Source organism: Podarcis tiliguerta (genome assembly GCF_965153285.1).
Source record: "Podarcis tiliguerta genome assembly, chromosome: 6".
NCBI classification, from domain to species: Eukaryota; Metazoa; Chordata; class Lepidosauria; order Squamata; family Lacertidae; genus Podarcis; species Podarcis tiliguerta.
In genome coordinates this window covers 33,743,401-33,761,480 of record NC_139539.1, presented here as the reverse complement: position 1 = coordinate 33,761,480, position 18,080 = coordinate 33,743,401, and the positions used below count along the sequence as shown (strand labels likewise).

General features: G+C 40.2%; 1 protein-coding gene across 7 annotated transcripts in view; it reads right to left on the bottom strand.

Annotated features, from left to right (window-relative positions):
- Positions 1-1,187: 1,187 nt before the first annotated feature.
- The window catches only part of TRIM33 (tripartite motif containing 33), a 54,126-nt gene continuing 37,233 nt past the window's right edge, over positions 1,188-18,080 (bottom strand). For 5 of the 7 annotated variants that reach the window (XM_083444250.1, XM_083444251.1, XM_083444252.1 and 2 more), the window contains 9 exons: positions 16,542-16,674; positions 15,085-15,148; positions 12,872-13,031; positions 11,417-11,763; positions 9,770-9,893; positions 7,436-7,510; positions 6,914-7,066; positions 3,991-4,041; positions 1,188-3,908 (listed from right to left, as the gene is read on the bottom strand). In XM_083444250.1, coding sequence (XP_083300376.1) covers positions 3,696-3,908; positions 3,991-4,041; positions 6,914-7,066; positions 7,436-7,510; positions 9,770-9,893; positions 11,417-11,763; positions 12,872-13,031; positions 15,085-15,148; positions 16,542-16,674 — 1,320 coding nt within the window. In that variant the 3' untranslated portion in view covers positions 1,188-3,695. The remainder of the gene's footprint in view (positions 3,909-3,990; positions 4,042-6,913; positions 7,067-7,435; positions 7,511-9,769; positions 9,894-11,416; positions 11,764-12,871; positions 13,032-15,084; positions 15,149-16,541; positions 16,675-18,080) is intronic. The other 2 variants (XM_083444253.1, XM_083444256.1) reach the window with 1 other exon arrangement.

Below are 18,080 nucleotides of genomic sequence, written 5' to 3'. Positions count from 1 at the left end.
TACTCTGGCTGAACAAATCTTGCGAACACTAAGAAAAGTACACAATCTAAAAATGGGGCACGAAACGTATTTGTCTACTTCCTACATCCTTCAGGAATACATCCTGGTGATTTGTAAAATTTGTGTAGAACTTTCTGATCTACTACATTCCAAGCAGATAATCAAAGGGAAAGAGCAACCCAAAAACCAACGTGTATGAAAAAAGCTATTTATTCATTCTTTTGTATATAATGAATCCTTACAACTGCAGAACACTACCATTCTCTATCTGCACTGAACTTTGCAAAGTTGCAAGACTGCAAAAAAGTCAAACGATTACCAAATGCCACCAGCACCAGCAAAGCAGGTTCCTGTATATAGTTTAGTTACATTCCTCAAAAGAACGGGTCTTCTACTTTTACACGTAGCATGGAAATATGGGTGATTAGCCTAAGAGATCTGAAAAGAAAGTATGCTGACAAAATTGCAGCTTTCAGGTAATATGGAAAGCCAGGTTGTCAAAATGTCAAAATGTTCTTCAAAGTACAGGAAAAATATAGATGCCATGGAAACTACAAAATACATAAATTTTAAGATTCATGGTGCATATTCCATTGCAAATTGTGGCGCTAGAAAATACAGTGTATGTTATTAAGCACTTTGCTCTATACTGCCTTACTGACATGCAGCGGTTTTACCAAAATGTCAGTTAAAAGCGCATCTACTAAACTTGTGGGAGCTTGTGAGAAAGTCAACACATTAACAGATGGAACAAGCTCTCACTTTTTACATATTATCACTTCAACTGAGCATAGATGGTAACATTCAAGCCCATCTGTGCCGGTTTTTTCCACATAAGAACTTCCTTGCTCCATGATTCTGTTTCCAGATTTTCTTTTAATTTTTTGTGCTGTGTGTGTCTGTGGTAGGTGACCCAATGTGTTACAGCTGACCTTCCAACAGGAAAAGGAATGTTTGACCAAGTTATTACAGAGGGCAATGATAATTATATTCAGATACAGACAATTGAGAAGTAGTTAGGCAAAAACCTTTGGAAAACACCTTGTGAATCCAAAAATTCTGTTGGATGCTCCTACTTTAAATGCAATGTTAATGATGATCCAAAAAAGTGAATCAAAGCCATAAAGTATCTTTTAACTACTTTCCCCAGTTACAGATCCAGTTACATCCTGTCTGCACACAGAAAATGAAAACACACATTTTTATTAAAATTCTCTGCATCAATGAGACAACACATTGTGCAATAGAATCTATTCATCAATTCCTTTATATGCTATGAACCATTTCCCATGATGAATTTACTCAGTGTTACAGCAATTTACATTTTGGTCACCATTGTATGGTCTGCATTTTTGAAACTGTCGTAAAAATATGCTGTACAGGGGCAGGGCCGTAGCTAGAGGATGACGAGGTGGGCCCCCGCCAGGGGTGCAAGCGACGGGGGGTGTAAAATTGGCTGCTGAGACCCTCTGCCAGGCACCCTGTCCAGCCAGCGCTCCCTGCCCGAAGCCCAGGTGGCTGCTCTCGGCTGCCCCCTTGCCCCTCCTGGCAGCTGGGCAGTCTGGCGGGGGAGCCTGCACATGCCCCAAGCGCCCCATTCCATTTGGCCATGAGGCGCTGGCTCTGCCTCTCCCGGACCTCACTCAGGGTCATGGCTGGGAAGGTCCACCAGCCTCAGCCTCTGACACTGCCTGGCCCACCTCACTGCCTACGCCCCAGCCTCTCTGGGCGCGGGGGAGAGCCGCCAACCTCAAAGCCTGTCTACTCCAGAGTCACTTCTCTCTCTCTCCTTTCGCACACCCTCCCTCAAGGGTGGCAACTTGAATAAAATATATGGGGGGGGGCAGGTAAGCATCGCCCTGTAAAATCGACAAGACGGAGCACATGCACACTAACGTAATGACAATGCTCATTAACTGGGGGGGGGGCTCCTCAAATATTTTTTGGGGGGGGTCAAGTAACCTTGGCCCCAAGGAGTTGGCTCCCATGCCCTTCTCCCTATTAAAGTGGGGTGCTCCCCACTTTATGCGATTTCACTTATGCCGGCAGGGGCCCGGAACATAACCTGTGCGTAAGTAGGGAGATGGCTATATACCGTCATCTAGGTCGGCCTTCCCCATCTTGGTGTCCTCCTTCAATAAGAATTCATTACCAAAAAAAGAATGGGTGCAGGGCTGGGGTTGGAGGAGAGGCAGAAAGAAGAGCTCATTTGTTCGTGCGCAAATTAGAGCGCAATCTGGACGGTTCTGCCAGGGGCGCAAGATCACCTAAGTACGGCTCTGTACAAGGGCTTGAAATTGTATCCTCTGGTGCTGTTCAATACAGACCAGATAGGGAATTTTACCTGTTCGATATCAGATTACAATAACACAGCAATATTTCGGCTCTCGGTGTTTCCACTGAGGCAGAACTGAAGAGCTTGCTTACATGCAGATTACCACAATTGGGGCTGGCCCATTTTCATCACCTACCCAGAAATCACTTGTCTGATACACTGGTCCATGCAAATTTTCTGTTTTAAGGGTGAACAACTAACTCTGTCTCAATAGACTCTTTTCTTCCACATGTCATTTAAGCTGCTTCTGAAGAAAACTCTGAGTAGCTCTAACAGAATAATAAAAGAACGTCAAACTATGAACTCAGTTTTAGAAATAAACAACATATTACAAATCTGTTCTTGATTAGGAACATTAGTAAGAATACATATTAGCTTAAAAACAGACCTGCAAATGTTGCTGTCTGAAAGGATTTACAATACCACTATTTACAAATAAGACAGAGTGAATACAGAAAATTTTACACATTTGGTAGTTGACAAGTTACTGTTTGCTGATAGTGGTCTATCAGAAACTGATATTAGGGAAGACTGGACAGTCACCAACTATTAACTTCATGGTCTAATTCTGATATTATTAGGATCTATATAACCAGTATTGCAGCCAACATCCTGCCTTTCAAGGGAAGAAAAATAGGATTAATAAACTCCAAGAGGATACTCACTTAAGTTTTCTGTGCATAGGACTTCCATTCAAGACCACGAAAAGCATTAACTGCAACCATACTTAATGAAGCACATATGAAGAACTTGCACTCCTGCATTCTCCAATTCAAAATGTTTTAATGATCAAGTCACGATACTTCTATACACAGTCAGTTAAAAGAAAGCAGAACCCAGCTATTTGACCCAACGCAGAATATGATACTCGCAATACCACTTAGATGAGACGATGAATAAAAGCAATCCAATTCACACCTAGGGTTGCATGAAGAGGATCTTGAGGAAGGTTTCTTGCAGTTTAAACTGCTGCCTAGCATGGAAGCAAACATGACTGCCTTGGTCCAGTCTTTCAAAAATGGTTACTAAGTAGTGACAAGAGTTCACTGTTCATACAAATGTTGTGATATAAAACTCGCTTCTTTATCAACATTCATCCCACACACAAATCTGAGAAATGAGGAAGTATTCTCAAGTGAAAAATGAAAATTCAAACACTAAAAACAAAAAAACCGGAACAGAAGTTGAAAGCTTTCCCCCCCTTTTTGACAAGTATGTTTCTGTACAAATGCTTTTTGTATTCTAATACTGTCTGAACACTATCAGCTTCAATAAGATGGCCACTGAAGGCAAGATAATATTCCAGGAACACTTAAATATGTTTCTCTTTTTACAATAGTTTAGGTCCGTTTTAATCAGGTTACTTTATATGCACCGGTCTCTCATCCGATTTTAGACGTTTTCTACGCGGCTGTATAAAATCTTCATCGGAGTCATCTGTTATTTCAGCATCGTCCTCTTCTTGCTCAAATTCAGGTAAAGGCTGGAAGGTCCTGTCTGGGTAGATCTCTGTAAGTTTATCTTCAAAGTATAACGCAACTGCCTTCCCTGCCTGTGCTACTTCTGAATCACCCTGAAAAGTAAAAAGATAGTAACACATCACCCATTGGTAATGCACATCCCTTCAGCAAGTGAGCATGGTCTGAAACGCTTACCTTAAAATTAATTTCTTGTGTTTCTGCATAAACTTGAACAACTTTCATCATCTAAAAAGGATACCAGAGTCAAAAAAAAGGAAATTATAATCCCTTCTAAAGTCATGAGACCGCACAGGATTGGATGACTAAAGTCAACCATACCAATTTATTTTTAAAATTCAGTGATGTAGAGGTGACTCTCTTCATGAGGTGTTACTGCATTTGCAGTACACGAATCCTAAGCAAGTTATGTTACTGCAGAAACTGATACCAAGCACAGAAGACCAGTATTGTTTGACTCACAGAAAATTTATTCAGCAAACTGATGTGAGAGCTGTGACGTGGAAGTTCGGCAGTCATCTCTTTCATCCAAGTGCCTGAAAATTTCTCCTAAAAAATGGCCTAAATTTTTCTGTTGGGTGTTTGTCCACTTTGATAAACAAAATGTAACCACACATAGAAAGTAGTCCTGAACATTTGAGATCATACTGCCGCAATAAAAGAGGCAGACATCCTACAGTAGTTTCCTACTGTAGCTGTAACTATTCACCCTTAAGAGCTGAAGCATTTTCCTTCCATAGCAAATGATTCAACTATTCCTTAACATCAGTATGCTCTGAGACACACAGCTCTTCCACCTCACTTGTTTAGCTCAGTTAAAAAGGTCAATTCCCAACTGGTTTCAAGAAGTCTACCATGTGTAGTGACTCATACCCTTTTTGGCTTTACACTTTTATTGTTCTTATGTCTTGAAATAGAAAGCACAGGATACTTGAATGCATCATGAAACAAGTGAAATTCTAAACTGTAGAACACCATCAAGATCTGTCTCATTCCCTGCATGTCCACAAACAGTGTATGGTCACACATCGTAGAAGTTTCTAAATTTAGTTTTTTAAGGATTAGTTTTAAGTGTGGAAACTATGGGTGGCATCCAACTTAGCATGAGTAGAGATATCTGCTCACACAACTGGGCTTCTCCTTCCTTTCCTCACCGCTTACAGCCTCTGCTTTCCTGCTCTGGATGGCTGGGCATAAGAGAAAACAGAAGTCTTTCTGCACAAGTGAATTTCTACTGCACGAGCAGGTAAGGTAAAGGTACCCCTGACCATTAGGTCCAGTCATAACAGACTCTGGGGTTGCGGCGCTCATCTCGCTCTATGGGCCGAGGGAGCCGGCGTTTGTCCGCAGACAGCTTCCGGGTCATGTGGCCAGCATGACTAAGCCGCTTCTTGTGAACCAGAGCAGTGCACGGAAACGCCGTTTACCTTCCCGCCAGAGCGGTACCTATTTATCTGCTTGCACTTGGACGTGCTTTTGAACTGCTAGGTTGGCAGGAACAGGGACCGAACAACAGGAGCTCACCCCGTCACGGTAATTCGAACCGCCAACCTTCTGATCAGCAAGTCCTAGGCTCTGTGGTTTAACCCACAGCACCACCCGCGTCCTGCACGAGCAGGTAGGCATCTTTAAATGTCTTCCAATGCCAAAATGACCTCCCATGTCCATATTAAGTATTCCCATTGTTTTATTATTTTTATATTATTTTATGAATTACCCCATTATGTAATTTATAAGTCACATTTTTGTAGGATGCGTGTGTAACAACTTTATGCTTCAGTCTGACAGTACTTTAGAAAGTACCATCTATGAAATGCCACATTCCAGACATGCACAATCATAGACGTTTTGTATTATTTATATTATATTAATGGATTTTTTGAACTGACATGCAACAGTAAAATGGGCACTCAAGTCGTGTTATCAGCTGGCAGCTCAACAAATAATGAAGCCCAGCAGATTACCTTGTAAGATGAAGGGTCTTCCCAAGCTAATTTGGTTTTGTGTGTAAAAATATATGAGAGAGGTTTAGAACAGCACTGCAGGATCAGACAAATGATCCATCTAGTCCATATCTGGTCCTAAGAACAACTACTCAAATGTTTTAAGGTGCAAGTTAATAAGGCATGGAGGCAACAGCAGTCCTCGGCTGCATATCCTCAGACTTTAGTATTCAAAAATATACTGTTCCTAAACATGGAAGCTCCATCCAGCTATGTTGGCTGATCAATGGCTAACCATGAATGTCTAAACCTTTCACACTTTTATTTAAAGTTTATTTACTCTGCACCACCACTTCCCCAAATTGTTTACAGTTCACTTACAAGAGTTTATGTTTTAATGAAACAATTTATGTGGATATAATATATAAGTGGATATAATTGATTTAATTTATAAGTAAGATTACTTCTAGTTGTAATGGCTTGTTTTGTTTTCCACTGCTTTTAAAGCTTTGCAGTTATCCCGTTAAGTGATTCCCACAAGGAACTTGTCTGGGATAGTTTTATCATTTGGGTCTGCTCAGTTTGGCCAATAATGTGCCAGCATAGGAAAGTTTGCTCTACAGAAAACACAAGCAATCTTCAATCAAAAATTGCAATATATTTAGACAATACACAGATATTAGTCTCTTCCAGACATGATTTGAGCCATCCAAGTACCAATTTCACTAACATGAAATCTGAAAATATGAGAAGCCAAGGAATTGTCTACAGATCACAGAGTAGACTGTATATGAGTGGGCTGTCCAAAACTTAAAACTGTGAAAAAAAGCCTATATGCATACATTAATATGCAAGTAAGCACCACTCTGTAATCTGTCTACTATAAGGTAGGTTGACAGATCACATGAATATGCATTTATATGCTTTGAACACATTCACAGTAAATGTTCTATGCACAATTGAGGAAGAGCTCAAGACTCAGCTCTATGCCCAACCATGTAAACATACAACCTATAGAGTGGGAGCCCTTACATAAATGAACCACAAGTCTAGAACTCCTACAGCAGTTGTAACTAAAGTCTACGTGGAAAAGGTGCAACGTGGAATGAGCTTCGCATATTAACCAGAATGATTATGCAGGTTGGAAGTTAACATACTTCATTAAACCTTTCACAGTTCTTGAAGATCAGCCGAACATCTGCCACAAAATCTTCAGGTGTCTGGTAGTGCTGGGAATGTTTCTTCTGCAGTTTCTTCTTCACTGTAGATAAATCCATTGGTTTCTTTATTATTTTATAGTAATTTGGTATCTGTTGAGAAAAGATGGAGGGAGTCACAAAAGTCAAAGTAAAGTGTATATCCAATGTGGTGGTATTTCATTTACGCAACAGTGAAATATTCCCTAAGAGAGAGAGAGAGCGCGTGATAGATTCACTCTCTCTTTCTTCTGAGAAAACTTGTGATAAAAAAAAAAATAGTGGCCATCATGAGCTCTCTGGTTCAGTCAACTATCTTCATCCAAACGACTTTGTGAACAGATAAAACTACTCAAAAGACTGGCCAACAAAATAATAATCACACTGATTTTAGTCCAAGTTTCATTACGACAATTTTGTCTGTCAATTGCTGGTTATTTCACATTCTATCATTTCCATGGTAAAATGCATTAAGTCACTCACCGAGGCTGGGACTGGCTCTTGGAATTCAATGCTCAGCTCGTGGCAATACAAGTAAAGCAGGAGGCGCTCACATTTCTTGCAGAGAAAAAAAAAACAGTAAATATTCATTCATTCATTCATTTGCTTATGTAAGAAAATTTATATATTACTTGATTGCAATAAAACCTATTGAACTGTTTACAAGAGATCTTCCAAAAGAAGTAATTCCAAAAGGCAGCATTTCAGTTAATGTATAAGTTACAGGGGAATATTCAAGTATATAAAGGATTCTCTAAGCCCAACAACTGAAACAAATAAACCTCCTATTCTGCAGTAGCCTCACTAACTTCAACAAGACTACCTGGAACAAGTGTACCCTGTGGTTAAGATTCAAAGAACCAGGCTACTAATTCCATGTGCCAAAGGGGTTTTTGGATTTATTTCCCAAACCAGCAGTACTACATGCCAAAACCTTTGGAGCTGCGGGAAGTTTTGACAGTAGTTTGATACAGCATGAAGAATATATTCTAAGAAACAAAAAGAGCCCACTACATTACAACAAGCTTTTGAGCTCCTGACTAGCCTGATACTTTAGGGAAGCACACAATCCAAGCACCATGTAGACAACCCACCCTTTTCGCCTCCACAAAGCTAGTGCTCAGGTTATTTACTGCCTCTGAACGTAGAAGCATCCTTCCTAGCTAAGAGCCACTGACAGATCTATCATCCAAAAAATGTAATTCTTTCTAAAAGTTGCATATGCTATTCACAACACCCAGTGCAACATCTAAGGCACTGTCTGAAGTATTCTGCCCATCCTGAACCTACCACACATTGTTTTATGTTATTAAATGCATTAAATTTATCAATGACATTCAATGACATCAAGTTCTGAGTTTGAGTGAATCATTTCTCTATTTTTTCCTCTCCCTCTAGTCATAACTTTAGAAACCTTCATCATGCATCCAACCAACTTTAAGTTTAAAAAAAAATCAACTATTTAAGCCTTTCTTAAGAGAAAGTCCCCTTGATAGTTTTGCCTCTGGGGTTTTGTTTTTTTATGGGAAACTGGTTCACAGACTGCACCTTCACTTGTGAGAAGGTGTCACAACCTTCTGTTGCATACTCTTCTCAGAATGTACTTTGCTAATTCTATGGAGAAAACTCAACCAGTTGTTCAAGACCATTGATGTCAAAAACTTTTAGGAAAAAAGCCATTGTCACAGGTGGCAAGACAATTTACCGTTAATATATTTTTTTACTTATTTTACAATTTCTATACCTGCTTTCTACACCTCCCCAAAAGGTACAAAAAGCATGAAAACAGCTATCAATGAAATATAGCATCAATGAAAATCAAACCAATAAGCATTCTAGCTGCTACAAATTGCCAAAGCCAAAGGATACAGCACCAGCTGTGAGCATCTCTCTCTGCAGCCACCAACTGCCATTACTGAAACCTACAGAGAGAGACAGAAGCAACAGCTTCATTGTGCTTCTAGCACCATTGGGGTCCCTTCCAACCCTACAATTCTATGGTTCCATTACATGCTGAATTACTGCCTATCATAGAGATGTGAACAGCTTTGGAAAACAGAAAGTAAAGACAGTCTAATCATACCTAAAAGGAAGTGTTCAAAATTCCCAAATCTTTTCATCATTAGAGCACATGTTTCACAGACTGAGACAAGGGGGCCATCTAAGGAGGGAGCTGAAGCCAAGGTGGGAACTATACTGGTCGAAAAGGGCAGCTCTTTGGATCACAGGTGAAAGGGTAAAAAAGGAAGATCATGAGGGGCACAGACTAGAAGCATTGCAAGAAGATTGTACTATAAATCATTTGGAAGAGCACTGAAGCTAAATTATCCTATGCACGTGAAAGTAATGATCTTTGGTAAGTCATCATAGGAAAGCTTTGCCCTGAAGGAAGTCAGTATGTTCAATCAATCAATCAGCATGAAAACAAAAGTCAATTCTAGGAAAAACCCTTTTCTCCAAGTGAAAATGTCACATTTTCAATCCATTCTAGTCATCTGGATTATTTGGAGTCTAGTAGTCTAGATGATTTCTGATCTCTTGTTCATGATGCGAAAGCTCAAACAATTGGAGTAGACCCCCAATATAGCCACAAATATTAAAACCAACTGCCATTTAAAAACTGGACTATGTCCAATAATAATTTATTTCTAGTCCTACTATAGCAGCATGCACCCACTTACTAATTAAAATATATAGTAAAGTTACCCATGTAAATGTAAGTTTAAACTAAGTCAAGAGACCACAGCAGAAGAAAAGCCAAGAGCATTTAGTTAAGAAGAGTTCCAAAACAAGATAAATGTATTATCCATAACCTACCCTTTGGTCCACAGGACTCAAACCTTGTGCAGTTTTCCCCTTCTTACTATGTTGCAAGTTGTCACAGTCATATTCCACTTCGGGTTTGCTAAGATCACGGCAAAATGTACATATCCAGTCTCCACTAAAAATGGGGGAAATATAGTTCAGAAATTCAGAAATCTACAGGTAGAAAATCCATTTTTTTGTAACTAGAATAAATTATATTATGCACAGGTCCTATATGGTCATCCTGTTTGCACATTTTCCAGGCAGGAATTACATTCTTCCACCACCAATAAATCTTCAAGAAATAGGAAAGAGGCACTGGGAAGACCTGGCATGTTCAGGGATTGAAACCAATGGGAAAATTCCCCAATAGGAAAGTTTCATGGAGCCCAAAGGCTCTAGAGTGAACAGGTTCCTATTCTTGTCTAACACTGACATTTAACCTCGTCTTGATCCATGTGCAGAGGACAAAAGCGCTGCCAATCTTTTCTCTGTTCCCAGCCCATTGGATTACATAGCCCATCAGTTGCCCTACAAAACACCTCCAACTGGTAGGAACTAATAGGTAGGTAAAGGCAGTGACTTGCTCTTTTACCGGCAGGTTCCAAGCCCAATCCAGGTGGATCCCACCGCTGCCTCTTGTTGAAACCTAGAAACAGATCTCTTCATACTTGTCCTCCTTACTAGACCCAGAATCATGCCTGCTTGGGCCAGCCCAGATGCCACAAATATGTGGTGCCTATCAAACATGGCTGCTAGTGAGGCAAATGCAGCCGCCTCAAATTTGCCACCCCGACAGGCAGTTACTGGATGGTTGTCCATGAAGGAATACAGCCCTAGGGCTGAAAAAGGCTTCCCATCCCTGCTGTTGGCTGACAGAAGATAGCTGATGCTGCTAATGAAGGAATGGGTTTCCCAAATCTAAAGCCTGACTGTGCAGACAGTCTGAAACGGGCCCCAAAATCCCCATTTTTCTTTCTCTAAGGGTCCATTAGCTAAAAAGCATTCACTTGAGCACTTGAGCCAATGTATAACAGGAACCCAGCTGTATAAACAAAGCCCTCTCCTTTATCAGTCCGTGACGCTTAATGGATGGCCTTGTCAGTTCCGATGTGGAGACGGGACAGCAGAGCTGGGGTTTATCTTATCTTGAAGGTTGTAAATATCCTGACACACTGATGCACAGACTCTGCAAGACAGGGTCTGTCAGCCCCCACAGCTGGAGATAGAGATGGTGTCAAGGGAAACTCCTATAGCTGAGTGACCCTCCTAGCCCCAAGATAAGAGTACAGGAACAGGAACATCCGTTTATGGTCATGGATGTCAACTTACATACAGCAACATCTGTTTATGTTCATGGATGTCAACTTACGTGTATGAACGTACGAGGCTGGATTCCTGGGGAAGTGGGGAGAGGGTGCCTGGAGGATATATATACTGTGTGAAATTTCTCTTACTTTTGTGCTTGCTGTGAACCTATCACGCAGTGCCTTCTGCTATCCGGAGAGCAGAATAAACTCTTTCTCTGAACCAACCTTGGTGTCATTTGACTCCTTCCTCCCTGCTCTGGGAGCAACGCTCACCCTACCAATCGGTAAAGTCTAAGAAGGCTACACTAACTCATTGTGACTAACTCAATGTTCCTATATGTTTTCATACCTTGGGAAGCTGAGGAGAGTGGGTACATGACATGTGAGGTGGAAAACTTTTGGGCACTTTTCGCAACATAACAGGTCTCCTCCATTTTGGCACACAGCACACCAGTCTTCATTGGGATCTTCATCTTTGTTGTTGCCTTCTCCTCCAGATCTAGCTGATCGATGCATGAGGCTACGCACTGGGGACTTGCCATTTACAAGACTGTGTCCGGACTGTTTGCAGCTTTCACTCAAGTCCGCTGGTTCAGTTTTAACATGGTTTTCTATACTTCCCAGTGCTTCCAATTCACTCTCCAAATGCAAGTTTGTGGAAAGTGGTGGAGTCAAGCTGCTCTCAGGACTGCTAAGCTGAAATAAAGGCAAAAGATTAAAATCTATGAGAAATTGCCTTGGGTAGGAGACTGGTGCCTTTTCCACCTTCCTTTTTCTGCTTCCCCCCCTTCAGCTCCTGCCTACCTTCTTTATTCTAACATAGGCAATCTAATCTGTTCTCCATGTCTCTCTAACCTGTACTTCCATGTCTCCACAGCTCTTTCCCCCATTCAGCTCAGCTTTATCAAAATGCTATGGGCCCATCGCTCCCTATTTACTTCTTAATATTGAAGATGAAAAACATGATATAAACATCTCATGTATTTCACTAAGTCACTGTTATGTTTTTTTTTCTTTGACTGATTTGTACATCTTACTGACCTTTTACAGTCAAAAATTTTATCAACTGATAAAATATTTTTTTAAAAAAGATGAAGTTGGGGTAGACTGTAAACAAAGAATTTCAACAAAAGGGAAATGTCAACATGCACATGCCTGTACAGACAATTCTCAGATAAGTTGTACAGTTTTCAGTGAACTATATTTGGTAAATATTTTAACAAGCTTAAAATATTTTGAAATAGGAGGCCTGTTTTGAATTGTGCAAGGGGATGGGAACCCAGCAATACGGGCTCTACACAATTCCTATGGAAAGTAGGTACTGTATTGCTTGCTTCCTCTGTGCCCGAAATTACTAATTTTGAAGGGTCATCTCTGACGTGGCAAATCTGTTTCAAACTAGTCCAATGTGAAACTCTCCGAATAACTCCTGAGTTAGAAAATGCGCATTGGAATGACTACATGCCTACTTTTTCTATAACGTATTATAAAAAATCTAATAGTATCATCACTCTTGGTCACAGAAAGGTGGTGTTGTAACCTACTGAACAATAACAGCTGAGGAGGAGGAGGAGGGAAGCAGTGACCCTCATGGTGTTGGAAAGCCAGGAGACCAACTGAGCCCCACCTGTATCACCTCACTGGCCACTACTGCAATGTAGGGAGAGAGAAAATTGGGCAAGCCCTAAGGGGGAGGGCTTGGGAAGTAACACAACTCTCCTAAAACAATAAAATATAAATGCCCTCAGTTCTCTTTGCTGATAGTTTGTATGATAAATTGTACAACATACAAATAGATTTTTACCATGCAAGCGCTCCTCCTGCCATCCTCTGTTTTTTCTTGCTTCACTGGTCCCGAGTAACTGCATACCTCTTCTTCTGTGCCTGGCTCCTGTTTAACTTTCACATGTTCAGTCTTGAAACTAATATTGTTCTTTTCCACAGTTCGGCCTGATGAGCCACAGCTGGAAAGCAAAGAGATTAAGCACACATTTTAAATTGCACTTCAAAATGCTAGAACTAAAATGATTAAAAATTCCATATAATTAGTGAAAGCAATTGTGCCCGTAAGTGGATAAAGCACTTGGTTAGGAGGCATCATAACCAAGTTGGTTTTTACAGCTGTAGAAGTGGTTCCAAATTAGAGAGGGGATGGATTTTTAGCACTTTACCAAACATAAAATCAGTATGTCCTATATATCAAATCTGCCTCTGTCATTAGAGTCTGGTATGGAGAATCTTTTGAGAGAGATATACAAGCTGTTCAAATTTCAGAAAAATTGCTCACTGAAATTTAAACATTCTAGCTAGAGGAGTTAGGGTCTTGTTTCCTGATCTTTTTTGCTGAATAAAAGCATACCGGTACCTTTCAAAAATCCAAGTATACCACTGTAGAGTCCCTTTCACGGACTTCATGCACTGTTTTTAAAGTGAGAAACTCAATACTTCTATAAGTTTGGTAAGGTGGAAATTCCCTTTCAAGAATGTAGAGCTGATTTTTCCTCATCAACGCTTGCTTTTTTAGATGTTCAATAACCACAGCTCTAACAAGAACCCCAACGCAGGGGCTTCAGTTTACACAATAAGGCAGGCTTCCTCAACCTTGACCATCCAGATGTTTCTGGCCTACAACTCCCATGATCCCTAGCTAGCAGGACCAGTGGTCAGGGATGATGGGAACTGTAGTCTCAAAACATCTGGAGGGCTGAGGTTGAGGAAGCCTGCAATAAGGAGTCTTCCCTCTCCTTCCCCAGCATCCTCCCCTCTGGCTGGTGGGTGGTGATGGTCAGGAGAACCCCCAGAACAGCAGCAGGAGAAGGGAAGATAATTCCATTTGGCAAGCTGAAACGCTTTCACTGATAGAACTATCAGAAGAGTGCAATACTGCATTCCTCTTATTGTACTTTCACATATTGTGCTAATTTTCAGGTAACGTTTCATGCATTTCCCCTTCATGTTTCAACCCTCTAGATTAGGAGCAACGATGAAGTTAAGAATCACCACAGTGGCAGTGGCCCCCTTGCTGCACATTGGCCCCCTACATTCCATATATGAACAGACTAGTTCACATTCAGGAACAACAGGCTATGTAAGGCATAAATAATAACTTTGGTGGTCTAATTTTGCTTCAACATACGCAGACAGGGCTCTGCAGCATGAGGTTTATTATCAACCTTTTTATATATAATTGACAAGCATATATATTATTAAACATTGATTTAGAACTTACCCCAAGTGGCTGTTCTCCTAACCTGTACAGCAGTGATTGGAAACCTCAAATCTACCACTCTCTCCACTGGTTTTACATCCTCCTAGGCCACTGCTTACACATAGTTGACCTACTACCTTCTGATCAGCTAAGCAGCATTGGTGGGAGTGAAAAATGTGAAGTGGGGAGATTTAAACCTTCCCTTCCTGAGATCCCCCCATTTATTAGGTAAAAACAGAGGACCAACAGGGGGAAAGGGACATGGCTGAGTCCCCCTGACCAGCTGCCCAGGGAAGAAAAGAGCAATCTTCCTCCATGAACAGCTTGCTCTGTTTCCATTCTGAGAAAGGAGCTGTCTCAGTGAACAGCTCAGAAAGCAAAGCAAGGTATGTGTTTGTGTATGTGTTTGTAGAGATATAGACACATACACACAAAACACACACAGAATGTGAATCCTTTGGCCCTATTCAATTTGTGCTTTGGCTCCCTGCCACCCGTGTTCTGTCATCAACTACTCTGTTCCCCTGCGGTAGAGGATAGAAGTGGGGGCTGAAAGACCAAAAGAAAGTGTGTGTGCATAGAACCTAAACTGCAAGTGATCAAAACATGAGAAAATATATAATGCATTTCCTCTTTAAGTGATGCGGTGGTCAAAATGGGAGCTTTACAATTTCCGTATTTTGGGGCACATAATTTTTAAAAGCCTCAATGTGTCTCTTAAACGGGATTTTAAAAATTCTTGTAATATGCATTTAGTTCTCTATACAGTTTAATAACTTAGTAGCTGGTTTTGAAGCCATTCAACTCACCTGCCTCTACTGCCCGTGCTGGAAGTACTAGGTGGCCTCACAGGGGTGTGTGAATTGGATAAACCTAAGAAGGATGAATCATTGTTTACACCAGCAGCATGAGCTGTATAACTGAACATCTAAAGTTATGCAAGCGATACCCTATGTATCAGCACACACAGTACCACTGGTAATAAAATAATTCAAAACTTCTACATTCAATGTCATTTCACATTAATTAATCTCACAATTTCCCCCCTTAAATGAAATAGTTGCTCTGATTCCTTACGTCTTAAGTCAAGCCCTAAATTATTTCTAATCCCAAATACTTTATTCTGATGCAACTATCATAAAATACTATTAATGACTGCATATTAACCACAAACATATGATACATTTAAAGAGAACCTACACTAATATAGGCTGACAACCCTGGGAATAATCAGAGACAACTGAAAAGGTTGGAGTGCAGAGTAAAATGGGACTGAATGCTGATTTACTAGCAATACATTTTTAAAGAGACCTTACACACTGTGAAGTATGAAGTATAATTCAGAGCAATTTTAGTGCTGCCATTTGTCCAGGTGTGTAGAGAAAGGTCTATAAACCCAGTTTCTCCTCCTCTCTGTATTTGCACTTACTTCCAACATTCCACAGCAGTGGCACAAATAGGCAAGTTATGCTAGACTGAATTTTCACAGTGGCAGATGAATTTCAAGAACAGGACTTCAATTGCACTCTGGCACAGAATATTACACAGCTGCAAGACTATATAAATAGTACAGAAGCACCAGAGAATGGAACAGATATGAAAAGAGATTGCTGTTCAGCTTCATACTAGCCATGACAATTGCACTCATTTTATGAACTATTGTTGTATATTATGATATTGTGATTTTATTGCTTTGGTTTTCTGGAAACTGCCTTGGAAACAATGACAATGGGTGGTACAGAAAACTTAATTTTAACGCTCACAGGATTAAAGCCTGTAGTCACAATGCAATAGTTGCTGGTATGTACTTTAAAACTATTGCACTCATGAGCCACAATAATACTGTTTTAAATCTATTTCTACTTGCGACTTGTTGAGCAGGAATCTTTTTGCTGCACAGACTGGGTTACTCTTTCTAGTGAGCTGGTGGCTACAATGCTGTACTCCTTTTTATAGCCCTCTCATTTACAGGTTATTTCATGAAGGGGAAATTATTTCATGCATAAAAATTGGACTAAATCACAGCCACATAAAAGGTACAGACACTGGAAGAGAGAAAGAAGTGCTCATCGGCATTATTGCAGAAGTTACTAGAAATAACTGGATGAAATTAAAAACAGGGATGTTAAGACCTGAGAAAATGTACTGGAAACATCAAATTTCTTTAAAGTATTTGGAGCAGTCATTATTAAAGTTGCTGGTTGCTTTAAGCAGGTCTCAATTTAAGCAGAAATGTACAGATGCCCACTGCCTCTTCCCAGCTTACCTGATGAGCCTGGAGACAGAGCTGAGGGCCCAGGGGAGGGATTCATACTGCTTATAGGCTGAGGGGGTAGATGGCTGCCTGCGATATACCTACTTAGTAAATTATCTAAGTTACTGGAACCAGCATCTTCCAGCTGAAATAAAGGAGGACAGCCACACAGTGATTCTGCCAAGTCTAAATACAGCATGCTAGAAATGACAGCTTGAGGATCATCTGTATTTTCACGGAAGGAGTTTAAAGCACTAGCACTTACTCACATAATAAGGGGAAACAAACAGCTGAATACTCAGTTTTGCCATATTTGTATTTGCTATATTCCTGCATGTATAATCAAGGAGTCTAGGAAATGACATGGCTACAAATTATTAATAAACTTTAGCATAGAATATTGTAGTAAAATCTTAGAATTCAGTGAGTTTTAAGAAGCAAGCTTATTTCAAACTCAGTTGTCAATACTGATGCATAGGTTTGTGTCAGAGAGAGGTCTACATTCAGAACAACTTCCACTCTCTGTTTATGGAACTCATTCATTGCACCTTATATTTTACTCACGAAGTTGCCCTGATTTGTATGTTTTAACTATCTTATTCAAATATAGGACAATAAACATAGACAGGGATAATCCATATGCTTTCAATATTACTAAGAGGGCTGCCACTAGAAGAATGGAAAATATATCAATTTTTTTTTAAAGCTGATCAGGGCGGATGGCAAAAATAGTTTAGGATACCTGATCTAGTTTTAAACAAGAATACATTTATTTTGTGGTAGGGCTTTTCCTTCAAGCAAGGTCCAAGGGTAGCACTGACCCATCAATAATCAACACTACAGGAACTTCATGTAAAGGTGGGCAGGGCCCAAATGAAAAAGATTGTGTGGCCCTTTTTTTAAGGACACAATTTAGGGAGGTTGTGAGGGAGTTACAAAAGCAATTAAGTGAAACCCCCAAATAAAACACACATTTTGGCATGATAGTAGAAGTGTTTTATAAGTTAAAAACACACTTTTAATGGACACATTTGGAAAGCCTTGTGTATGTGCTTGTGGGCTGGGAACAAAAAACATTGTGGCATCACTGCAGAGGACCCATAGAAGCATATGGGGGTGTTAATTCATTAAATGAAAAACTGGGAGGACACAAAAACAGCCATGTGGCCCATGAGTTAGCAATCCCTACCTTAGAAGACATACAGATGAACTGAAAACATTTCCTGCATTTTAGTTTCAGTGCAGAATAAATTCAGACACACGTTTCAAAAATCATAAATGCCGCCCCCCAGCAAAAAAAGATTCTAAATAAGAATACTGATACTAAATGATGTAAAATGCAATGAAAGAGTAAAGCAGATTAGGAGGAGACACAGCGATTTGTCCAGTGAGTTTCATAGCTGATTAGGAAAACAAGACGATTCTGGTCAGTTTATGAGAAGATGACCCAAGTCAAATGTACCTTTACAATACAGTTTTTTAAGTGTTGACATGAAACACACAACTGATATCTAGAAATTCTGATGTTGAATTATTAGCTTTCATCTGATT